Raw genomic sequence first — 12,958 nt, 5'->3', positions numbered from 1 at the left:
CTTCCCCATACTGATGCTCGGTTTGAACTGCAGGAGATTGTCTTGACCATGTCTACATGCCTAAATGCACTGAGTTGCCGCCATGTGATTGGCTGATTAGAAATTAAGTGTTAACGAGCAGTTGGGCAGGTAACCTAATAAAGTGGCCGGTGAGTGTACATCACATGTTGCAGCTATATAACAAAACCAGTTTCTACTTTTAAAGACAAATAAAGAGACTTTCCAACAAATAAATAGTATAAGTGGAAAATCTAGCATGAGTGAGTTAAGTCCCTGCTCATTGCATGAGCACAGTGAGCTCAATGCAGCTTTCAGATATAGCAGTGGATAGATAACAATTCTTACACTCGAGAAAATGCATTTATAGAATATAATGGTAACTCATTATTAAGATCTAAATTCTTTTATTTTTACCCTGTGATACTTACATCAAAGGTGGGTACAGTAGGCTCTTTAAAGTCATTCCACAGCCTTCTGGGAATAACACTCACAGGAATATCATGCGTCACAATACGACTTGTGCTTGACAGCGAAGGCTACAATTAAGAAACAGACATTTCCAATCATTTAATGAATATTTATTGTTACCAGGTGATTCCATACAGGTACATGAGGCAAAGGGTGACTTGTTTTAACTGTGGAAACATATATTTATGTATACTGTAATTTACCTTTTTATGTAACTTAAACTATATCATGATAACCAGTGTGGTATAATGATTTCTTTAACATTTTGCACACATACATTATCCTTACCAGCTCTACCGCCACAGTGAGACAGGGGCAGTGTCTATTTGTCAGCTTGATTTTTACAGCCTTGGCATTCTGGGCAGTTTTCAAAGCTCGAGAAAGGTTTTCAGGTGCCAGCTCCAAATAAATTTCATTCTGCTCAGCAGACACACCTTCCATTTGGTACTCATCAAAGAAATTAGCCTGGAAAAGAAAAATGTACATAACCAGTGGTCTTCTAATGTACAGAGATCCATTCCATGTCTCATGTAACACTATTTGCCATAAAAAAGATAAAGAAAAAGGTTAACAAATATATAGGAGGACATTTAGATTAAGACTGGAAAAATGTGCCTAGTTTTGGGATTTTAATAAGGTTTTGGGCTTTCCCAATTTATCTGCTAAATGCGATATGTGAGTCTGTTGGTTTTTTGAGAATTCTCTCTGTAATGTTTAAGCAACCCCTTTCCAATGCTTGCTCTGGACTGGAGATTATTTGCGCCTCTTCACTGCAAGTGCCAAAAAATTTGTGACATTTGCAGATGGCCACATCTGGATTTTTAGGATAAATCAGGCGCAGTAGTGTAAAACTCTGTCACAGTGAATTTTGCTAAATTGAGCTAAAAAAAAAAAAAAGAACCCCCCCACAAAAGTTTGATAAATTATCCCCATAGTCTTGAAGAAAGCTTTATGTTTTGTCTTGTAACAAGTGTCATTGTGAAGAATATCTGAATGGAGGGGTTTATTTTGTTAGTTACAGATTCTATGAAATTAAAAATAAGATCATAAAATGGTCCTGACGTCACAAGTCAGACTTGTCCTCCTTAGGCCCCATACACACGACTGCATGGGGGCTGGATATACAGTCGCATGACGGCCCCCATATAGGTCTACGTTACGTGGTCACAGTTCGATAAGCACACAATGTCTCACCGCACCGTAACAGATCCAAGCAACTAGGCTTTCAGTGGAGGGATGAGGATTTTAAGACCAAAATCAAACTTTTTGGCCACAACCATAAACATATTTGGAGAGGTGTCAACAAGGGCTATCATGAAAAAAAACCACCATTCCTATTGCAAAGCACAGAGATGGATCGCTGTTTATGTGCAAAAATGTGAGCTACAAAGGCACAGGATACTTGGTCAAAGTTGAAATAAAGATGAATGCAGTATATTATCAGCAAATGCTGCAGGTAAATTTGCAGTCATCAACAGGAAAACTGTACATGGGATGTATCTGGACATCCCAACATTACAACGATCCAAAACACAAGGCCAAGTAGACCTGCTATTGGCTACAGCAGAATAAAGTGAAAGTTCTGGAGTGGCCATCACAATCTCCTGACCTCAACTTACAGGAACTTTATGGTTTTTGCCAAGTAGGCTTAACCATCTGAGAAAATAAAGGGCCTCATCCACAACTTCCACAAAAGATTTCAAGCTGTCACCGATGTTAGAAGGGGCAATACACGGTATTCAGGTTGTCATTATGATTTAAAAAAAGTAGTTTGACAATAACCTCCAGACCACTAATTGTGTTATCATTCATGTTCTCTGATGAATGGTCAAGAAAACCTAAATTCTGCAGGGTAAACTTTTGAGCACAACTGTTTGTGACCTACACAATCTATATGAGCTGAGCTATCCTTGTGTTAGGCAGACAACCTCCTGGCATTTTACCCTTTGTAAGCGCTGTATTGCTTGTTTCCTCACGTGAGAAAAACTGTTTGGAACCTTCATCAAACGCGTCTACAGATTTTTCCCCTGAGGGTTGTGGTCACACGAGGTGCTCTTGGTCAGTTCTTGTTGCGTTTTTAATCAAACTAAAACAGTTTTTACATGTTTGCCACATGTTTGGTTGGTTTGAATAGGTCTATCTTCATTTCTAGAACTGTAAGCAGCTGTGAAACAGATTAAAACTGATTTTAAACTGACTGAAAACCCATGCTTAAAAACAGTCCAAAAACACCACGTGTGGCATCACGCTTAGGGTGTTGGCACACGTGGGGTTTTGAACCCGTTTTTAGTCCTGCTTTTTTAGTCTGTTAAAAAACACACCCATTTTTGTCCGTTTTTAATTAAGATATTTGGGAAAACCGGACAAAAATGGATGCATTTTCAAAAACGCATTTGTTTTAAAAAAGCATGCATTTTTTTAACGGACTGAAAATGCATGACTAAAAACAGGTTCAAAACACCACGTGTGCCACCGCCCTTAGGTACAGTCACACGTTGCGCTTTGGTTGCATTTTCATCGAAACGCATTACTACAAGTGAGGAGAGGTGATTTGCCTAATTACATAACTGTAATGCGTAAAACAAGTGCGTTTTGTTAACAGTAATGTATTTATGCAAATCACCTGTCCTTAGCTGTTGTACATTTCAATAAGCAACCAAAACGCAACGTGTGACCTGCTTTCATTTCCACAAATGAAGAAAAACAGATTCCCTTCCATATTTGTTGTCAAATCATGGACATTAAAACCCTTGCAACACTATTAATAAACAATTTCCATATTAGTTTGAGAATATCACCTGGCATAGTTCACACCACATACTGACGCCCCCATTAGCGACCTTGTCGGTAAGAATAAAGTAAAGGTTGTTTGCAGTAAGACGTAAGGTACATGACTTAGTCAACTTTGTTATTGTGTTTACAACTCCTGAAAAACAGAGAAAATGTAACAGATCAGCAAAGTAATAAACCACAGAAAAGTAAAATTGAATACTTATAGTAAAAATATTATCTGAGGTGAAAGCTAATAAATAATATCCAGCAGCTTCTTGGTATAAAGGTGGGGTTTGCCAGGATTTATTATTTATGAACCGCTTGATGAAGGGGTCAATGTAGTCAGGGCCGCCACTAGAATTCCACCCCCCCCCCCCTCACTGGCATCCATTACCACATTGTTACATAACATTGTATACACAATTTTTTTTTGTTTGCAAAACATTTTTAACCTCTTAATGACCACCCTATCGTCTTTTTACTGCGGCCATTAAGGGTACTTCTTTCGACGCGTCGCCTTTCTACGTCGTCATGTCAAAAGAAGATTGCGGGACTTCAGTGACATCACAGCCCAGACACGGCACTAACGACCAGGATCAGAGCACCTCTGACACCGGGTGTTTAATCACTTACACGCCACGGTGAAGCATAAGAAATTGATGATTTTGTGTCCCCGTTGAAATAATTCATTTTGGGGCTCTATAGTTTATTCATGATATTTTATTAACCATTTGTACATTGTGTCTCACCACGCAAATAATAAGCCCTCATATGATCACATTATCAAAGAAATAAAAAATTACAGTCTGTACAATGTGACAATACAAATCTGCTCTGAATGGTGCCGCTTTCATTTTATGCCCGGCCGTGCGCCCCCGTAAAGAAGCTTACCACCACATATGGTAAACAGCAGAAATTGGCCATTTCATAATTTAATTCATTATGAAAATACATTCATTGGCCTAAATGAATGTATTTTCCCCCAAAAAATTCTAAAGTTTCTAAATCGCAGGTCCATATTGTGAAACCCATGTGAAACACTTAAAAGGTTGAATATACTGAATAGAAGTTATTTTCCATACAATGAGGGTTGAAGTTTCGATAGTGGGGGAATTTATGGGGTATTACTTTAATTCAGGCCTTTCAAAGTTACTTGAAAGCTGAGTTCTCCCTCAAAATGTGAGTTTTGTAGATTTTCATGAAAATGAGAAAAATCGCACCTAAAGTTCTAAGCCTCATAACATCCTAGAAAAATTACAGGACCCATAAAATATCGTCTCAACATAAAGTAGACCTTCCGGGCATGTTAGTTATCAAGCTTTATGGGTAGTTTTACTTCCTGCATGGACAACAGAACATTTCCAACTTTTGCAATTTTTTTGGCAAATTTAAATTTTTTTCCAGAACAAAACGCAAAACTTATCACTTAAATTTTATAACTAACATGAAGTACAATGCGTCACGAGAAAACATTCTAAAAATCACCTGGATATGTTGAAGTAATCCAAAGTTATAACTAATTATTGTGACATGTCAGATTATAAAAATCGAGATGGAGATGGACACGTACCAACCACTGGGAAACTCCAATACAGCCTTTCATATGGGCAGGGAGGATGCAAGCACATTCTTTGAACAATGTGACCAGAAGGACGAATTGCAGGTACTCAGTACCAAAACATTAGAACAAAAAATTACGCATCTGGCGGAGAAAGAAATACGCCTATTCTTGACTTTTAAATCATTAAAAACTTACAGTGAATGCAATCGTGTCCCTAGAGGACTCCGCCCATATGAAGAAGCATCCCAATATCAAGACGATACAGCTTTTATAGAAAAATGGAACAGCATCCAGTTAACCTGTTCAATTGATGAGACTAGTGCTCAATAAAAATGAAGAAGAGTATGAGCATGTGCTCTCAGATTTATGTAGAGCAAAGACCAAATTAAGAACTCACCAAACTGATAAACAAAACGATCTATTGGAGAAAAGACTGATCCCAAGCAGACATTAAAGAGAAAAAAAAAAAGAGACAAATTCATGCGAGATAAAGCCGACTTTGGACGCCAGTTAAATATGTGTCCTGATTCAAAGAAACAATTTAAACGGAATAAAATTACTAAACGTAAAGCTTCGGACTTTTGGACCACAAGTCCGACTCCAGTACCTCGGAAGACCCAAATCCCCAAATAACGGAAGGTAGAGATGACCCACTCTCCACAACATCAGTTACCCCTTTAGGGGGAGGAAGCCGCAAAGGAGAGTTCGGAGGGGGCGGGGCCGGGAGAGGAAGATGGAGATCCAGCCAGAAAAGGAAGAAAGTTTCCTGGCAATGAATTCCGAGTCTACAGACTCTGTGTCCACATCCGAAAACACTGTAATTAATTTGTCTCAAACACCTCTGTCTGCATTTCAGCACTTTCTAAAGGTCTAAATTTTAGTCTTCCTAGAAATTATTGCAGTTTCAAATAGATTTATACAAGTCCATCAGGAAAATCGCCTTAAGGAAATTATTTGATAACATCGAGGGGGTCACCATGATAATAGGGTTAGAAGGGAAGGAGAAATACCCTGTATAGGCCCTTTGGGTTTTCAGATAGATGATCCCTTGGAAGAGATCGACCTTACCTGTCTTAACACATTAACTGATTTGATGATGGAAAATAAAGATGATATGCATGACAGTTTGATTGATACGGATATCCATATATCAGAATTTAGGGGTGGCAATCGTTCCACTTTATATCCCCCCTTGCCGGCCTGCTCATCTATTGACATCTTTTACGAACAAGTCTGCAGAGATGTTAAAGGGCACCTACCACCCCGATTCTACCTATAAAGGTAGAAGGGGTGGTAGGTGGATGAATGGGACGTGAGGATAGCCCTTTTTTGGGCTAATCCTCACGTCCCGGATGTCTTTTAGAAAACTTTATTGCATGTATATGCAAATTTTTTTATGCGGCTACTGGGGCGTGGAGTAGCCGGACATGAGGCTACTAGTCGCGGCTACTCCACGCCCCAGTAGCCACGTTACTCCACCTACCAGGTAATCTTTGGCACGCAGCTCCTGGTAGAACGCAGGGGACCCGGACGAGGGCGCACAGCTACCAGGAGGGCGTGGAGTAGCCGCGAATAGTAGCCTCATGTCCGGCTACTCCACGCCCCAGTAGCCGCATAAAAAAAATTTGCATATACATGCAATAAAGTTTTCTAAAAGACACCCGGGACGTGAGGATTAGCCCAAAAAAGGGCTATCCTCACTTCCCATCCATCCACCTACCACCCCTTCTACCTTTATAGGTAGAATCGGGGTGGTAGGTTCCCTTTAAGTCCCTTATTTACCCTACTCAGAACCCCAATATGTCCATGGAAGAATGGAAGGCTCTAGAGAAGTTGAAAAAGGATAAATCCCTAGTCATAAAGCCGGCCAACAAGGGGGGCAATATAGTGATCATGTCGAGAAATTATTATGTTAAGGAAGCTGAAAGACAATTACATGACACCTCCACATGTTAAACTATCGAGTGACCCTACGACCAAATACATTTCTCAACTGCGCACCATTTTAAGACATGCAGTGGAAAATAAAATTCTATCTATTGAAATGGCTGAGAAACTCTTACCTGCTTTTCCTAAAAAACCCTCCTGGTATTTCCTTCCTAAGATTCATAAGTCGCCGAGTTGACCCCCCCGGCCGTCCTATTGTCGTGGGGATCGGCTCGGTGACTGAATCTCTGTGCCAATTTCTGGATTAGCTTTTGAGACCTATTTTGATGGATATTCCATCATACTTGAAGGACACTAACTCCTTTTTAAGGGCTGTTGAGGACATTAACTGGCGTGAAGACCTGAAACTGGTTTCGATAGATGTAGAAAGCCTTTACACAAGAATTCCACACCAGGAGGGGCTCGACACCATCTGTTTAGTCCTCCACAAGGTAGGTAAAAGCGTGGCATTTATCGACTTTGTCCGTGAGGCCTTAATGTTCATCCTTACCCATAATTCATTTTTATTTAATAAATCAATGGTTTAACCAGGTCACAGGTACGGCCATGGGCACACCTGTCGCATGTACCTTGGACAATATTTTTTTGGCTGTGTTTGAAAGTAGGTTTATCCTCATTTGGAGAATCCATTCATTAAATATATACACACCTACTTAAGGTACATCGACGATGTGTTCAGATCCGGACCAGGCCATGAACAAGAATTTTTTGATTTTGTTGAATTTTTGAATAAAGGGGACAGGATGAACATGCGCTTCATGTGCAATTTCGGCGACAAACATTTAGAATTTCTTGATGTCCAACTTGACGTAGTCACCGATCGGATTAAAGTGAGTGGCTACTGCAAGCCAACAGCCACAAACGCTTTATTGCATTATGACAGTGCCAACCCTGACCATGTAAAAAAGGCCGTACCATACGGCCAGTTTGTACGTTTGAGACGTATAAACGACTCTGACGAGTCCTTTCAAGAACAAGCCCTCGAATTGAGAGACAGACTTAGGTTGAGGGGGCTTGAGGAGCATTAAAATTAGATAGACAGCAACTACTACATAAGAATAGGGAGAAAAAGAGAAACGGGAATAGGTTCACTTTTACTTTCGATTTTTGCCCCAACGAAAAGAATATTCGTAAAGCCATTCAAAAGAACTGGGTCATACTCGAAAGGGATCCTGAACTAAAGAAAGTTACCGAAAATAGACCCATGATTTCATTCAGACGCAACCCCACTATGAGAGATCTTTTAGTTAGAAGTAGATTTGGCGATAAAAAAACCACTTGGCTGGACAGAGAGATCCCTAAAGGCAATTTTGCATGTCATCATTGCAACTTCAGCAGATTCCATCTGAGAACAAAAACACTTAATATAGGAGGAATTACCACCTCGGTGGAACATTTTATCAACTGCAAAACTGATTATGTAGTTTACGTTATATTCTACCCATGCAGACGTTTCTACATTGGCAAAACAATTCGACCACTCTACATACGCTTTAGAGAACATCATTACTCTATTATATCAGGGAAAGGTTCACAGAGATTGATAAAACATATACGGGACACGCACGCTGGCGATCCCAATTCACTCACATTTGCAGGGATTGAACGTATCATAGTCAATACAGATGGAGGTGGTAGACATAGAGAACAACTCTGCCGTGAGGCAAGATGGATACTTCAAACAGAGGCAAAGGGCCCTATAGGGTTAAACGATAAAAATGATACGGCAGTTTTTGTCTAGATCAGACAGCGTATTATGCATAGTATTTTGTATGTTTGAATTGCCTGTATAACTTTTCAAGTCCTATGACGGTTTAACATTTTTCATTATAGTGTATACTATGTGTCTATATCTTTTAAATTGTATTACTTACTTTGTGTGTGTGCGGCGCTCGCATGATATCTGAGCCTCTGGGGAGGTGTGTCTCCCCATCTGAGTCTGTCTCGGAATCGCAACGTCACACACACACCACCCAGTCACATGACACTGTGTAATGCATGACGTCGGCAGCTGGGTATTTTACTTGTTACAGCTGCCAGCGTCTCTCACACGGCTAGAGGAAGCGCAGGACTGCGTGAAACGGCCCGTCGCCGTGAGTGATGTCTTGTCATACCTCCCTGCCCACGGTTGTTTAATAAAAGATTCACCTGGTGAGTGCCGCTTTCTTTCATCTACTACACTGCGTTTCTAAAAATCGAAGTCTGGTCACTAAGCTGAAAACTAGTGTCGGTGATAAGGGGTTAAGCCATGACAAGCTAGACTCTTAACATGACTCTCCTCTACTGCGTGTGCCCACTCGGTATATAGACAGCCCCTGCGCGTGCACACTCGGTATATAGACAGCCCCTGCGCGTGGTGCACACTCGGTATATAGACAGCCCCTGCGCGTGGTGCACACTCGGTATATAGACAGCCCCTGCGCGTGGTGCACACTCGGTATATAGACAGCCCACCCCAGATGCCCCCCCCCCATTCCATAGACAGCCCACCCCAGATGCCCCCCCATCAATGAAATGTCCACCCCAGATGACCCCCACCCCATCATTGAAATGTCCACCCCAGATGCCCCCCCCCTATCAATGAAATTGTCCACCCCAGGTGCCCCCGCTCAACAATGAAATTGTCCACCCCATACGCTATCAGCACATTGTAATGAATGAGAAGGAAAATCCCCATATACTGCTATAGAGTAGTATGGCAGTGTATGGTAGGATCGATAAGACAACCTAGGGTTGAAGTACCCTAGGGAGTCTGAAAATTTGTAAAAAATAAAAAAGTTAAAAATTCAAATAAAAAAACCATAAAAATTCAAATCACCAATCAAGGTCGTATAGTCCTAAAAATGAAATCATTGTAAACGTCATCAAAAGTTGCAAAAAACGACACCTCCCAAAAAAGTATAAAAAAGTTATTAGCACCAGAAGATTGCAAAATCCCAACATTTTTTTGTACAGGTGGTTTTAATTTTTGTTAATATATGAAAACATAAAACCTATATAAATTTGGTATCCCTGTAATCGTACCGACCCAAAGAATAAAGTATACGGGTCATTTGGGGCGTACAGTGAAATCCATAAAATCCAAGCCCATAAGAATACGGCATGAATGCATTTTTTCACCATTTTCACTGCATTTGGAATTTTTTCCCCCACTTCCCAGTACAAAGCATGAAATATTAAATACCATCATTAAAGAGAACCCGTCATGCAAAATAACCCCCCTAAACTAAATATATTTTCATAAACTGCCATTAGAGAGCATTGTATCTATCCCTTCATTGTCCCTCTATATGCCTGTAAACCTAAGCAATGAGGTCCTAAAGCTGTATGCAAATGACCTGTGAAATGTCCAATGAAGCATTAGCATATTCAAGCTGTCCACTCTATTCATGAGTGGGAGGCACAGCCACACCCCCAGTGCATGACTGACAGCCTGTATAATGGTGTGAGGCTGTATAATGATGTGCTCCCTGGTGCTGGTGGCCACGCCCCCTGCAGCCTGTGTGTGCATGTGTGTGTGTGTGTATAGGAGAGATACAGCAGCTCCAGGCAGCCATGTTACAGCAGAACATGTCAGATTCATGTGTAGCTGATGTCTTTGTCTCTCACCTGTATATTAGGAGGATGCAGCATGTCAGCAGATGACATACACACACTAGCCATGCTTTACTATACATTATACACAGACATGAGCAGGGGGAGGAGAGGGGAGGGGGAACAGGAGTGACATCACTGCCTCTGACCATGTGACCAGCCTCATTTACATGATATAAAATAGATGATTTTACAATGAATAATGTATGAAATAACTAGATAAAGGCTGGGATGGGATCCTTGTGAGCTGCTCCAACAGGTAGTAGTGACAGGACAAGTGACACAGACCTGATGACAGGTGTCCTTTAAGAAGTGTAATTTGTTATGCTGAAAATAAGCCACAACACAGCTCTGTACATGGAAAAATAAAAAAGTTATAGATTTTTGAAGGTGGGTAGTGAAAAATGAAAACGCAAAAAGGCATCGGCGGGAAGGGGTTAATGTATTGCTGTTATTTTTATTTCTGCGATTTGTTATTTTAGGTTTTCTTTTTTTAATAGCCCGATAGGCAACTTGAAGTTTAAGGAATCCGGTTGCTATTACAATACACTGCAACACTACTGTATTAGTACTGTGCTGCACTTGTGAATGAATTTGTATCAAACCCAGCTTCCAGGGGTTTATTCCAGATTTTACCAAGGCAACATCAGAGTGACCTCGCTGTCAGAGAAACTGATTAGTGCCGCCGCCTTCCGCCCATGGTGGATGCAGTGAAGCTAGTGTTTGATCCAAGATGGCAGCACCCACAGTCATATTTGCCAGCATAGTTTTCTAGCACTTCAGTGCAGACAGGACTAAACAGCTTAAAGGAAACCGACCATCAGAAATCTACTTCTTAGGCTATATTCACACGAACGTATGGGGGACGTATATACGGCCGATATACGTCCCCCATACACTTCTATGGGCGCACGGCACCCTACGGGAGCGGTACGGTGCCGCACACGTGCGGCACCGTACCCGGGAAAAAGATAGGACCTGTCCTATCTTTTCCCGTAATACGGCGCCGTGCGCCATAGGTTGCTATGGAGAGGGGCGGGGGTGAGCTGCGCTCACCTCCTCCTCCCCCCGTACACTGCCGTTGCCCGCTACGGTACGGGCGGGCAACGGCAGTGTGAATATAGCCTTAATGTACCGTAGATCCGATGATAGGATACTAGTAAATTGTTAAACCCTAATCTATATCTACTTAAAATACTTTTTAAGCTAAATGATACTAGATCGAATTAATATGTTAATTAATCGACAGAGGCCTCTCCAGGCATGTGGAAGTAAAGGGCCTCTGCTGATAATTAACATATTAATTGGATAAGTTATTACTTAGTTTAGAAATTTTAGGTAGATATAGATTAGGTTTTAACACATTACTAACAACCCTACCATTAGATGTACCTTAATAAGTAGATTAGGTAGGTTTTCCTTAATAGGTGCCCATGCCTAGTGGCCTCATGACAAGAATCACACTAAATACCTACAACTGCGCTGGGACTGGTTCAGGATAAAGCCTCTTTAACACTGCCTCCATTTTTTTTCTATAGGAGTGAGGGATTGCATCCATTACTATATTGCAGCGCATGCAGATCACCTACAGTACCATTGCAGAAGCCCCATGTCACATTGTACTGGAGCTTCGTGTACACATTGCATGTTTCCAATCATCCCGCTCCGCCACAACTTCCGCGCCAGTGCAGGAATAACGCAACAGACAAGCACAGCACTAGTCACACCTGCCGCACACTGAGGAATACGCACTAGTGAAATGGTTCAGACAGCTGACGTCCACTATCTTACAGCGAAACCTCATGCCGCAGCCGGCGCTAGCACAGCTCACTCGGTTCTGGCGCCACTTCCCGTTCTGATGACGTCGGCATATCACGTGAAAGACTGCAGTCACGTGCTCGAGCCTGAACTGTCTGTTGGTTAGTGCTGAGACGGGTGATGTACAGACTATAGGACTGTGGTGCGAGGTCAGACATGAGGAGGAGGGTGACTGAGGCCATATGCCTGTTTGTTAGGCAACTCCTCCACAGCAGTAACTCTATTATTGTAGGGCTAAGATACGTGTGACACACATGCCCAATGGGGCACAGTTAACAACGGGCAAAGTATGCCACAAAACTAGAGCACGTTCCTTAGTAAATGTACCCCAATATGTGTTTACCGCCCTTGCCCCCAGGAGGGTTTCCATATTCACGGAACCCCCATGTAAGGATGGCGCTAGTGGCATAATAAGATGCCAAAGGGCCACAGTGTGAATATAAAGTGGTTGTCCAGGTATATACATTTATAATATATATAGCTGGTTTTCTTTAAAAATAATAAATAGCATATACTCTCCACACTAGGGGTTCGAGGGCGACAGTGCAGTCCAGACCACAACTACATAAGTGACGGGTTGTTCGGGAACAAGAAGAGTCGGCCCTTCCCTCACTTAGCCCCACCTTATTCAGATAGTCCCTTCCCTATTCTGTGACCATGCCCCTTTAAACCCAAAAATCTGGGGTTAACATGGAGTGGGGATGGACGCCTAGCTACCTGAATACACTTCCTTATGCCAATACATAGGGAGCCAGTAGAGTTGGCTCTTTATTGTAGCCAGATTTCTCATCACTAAAC

At 41.6% G+C, this 12,958-nt stretch overlaps 1 protein-coding gene across 2 annotated transcripts in view; it reads right to left on the bottom strand.

Annotated features, from left to right (window-relative positions):
* HUS1 (HUS1 checkpoint clamp component) overlaps positions 1-12,258 on the bottom strand; it is a 28,594-nt gene extending 16,336 nt beyond the window's left edge. Inside the window, exons 1-4 of one of the 2 annotated variants that reach the window (XM_072153103.1) lie at positions 12,095-12,258; positions 3,267-3,394; positions 757-933; positions 429-536 (exon numbers count right to left, since the gene is read on the bottom strand). In XM_072153103.1, coding sequence (XP_072009204.1) covers positions 429-536; positions 757-933; positions 3,267-3,394; positions 12,095-12,146 — 465 coding nt within the window. In that variant the 5' untranslated portion in view covers positions 12,147-12,258. The remainder of the gene's footprint in view (positions 1-428; positions 537-756; positions 934-3,266; positions 3,395-12,094) is intronic. The other variant, XM_072153104.1, reaches the window with a different exon arrangement.
* Positions 12,259-12,958: the final 700 nt, after the last annotated feature.

Source organism: Engystomops pustulosus, chromosome 5 (genome assembly GCF_040894005.1).
Source record: "Engystomops pustulosus chromosome 5, aEngPut4.maternal, whole genome shotgun sequence".
Lineage (NCBI taxonomy): Eukaryota > Metazoa > Chordata > Amphibia > Anura > Leptodactylidae > Engystomops > Engystomops pustulosus.
This window is presented reverse-complemented; position numbering and strand designations above follow the sequence as displayed.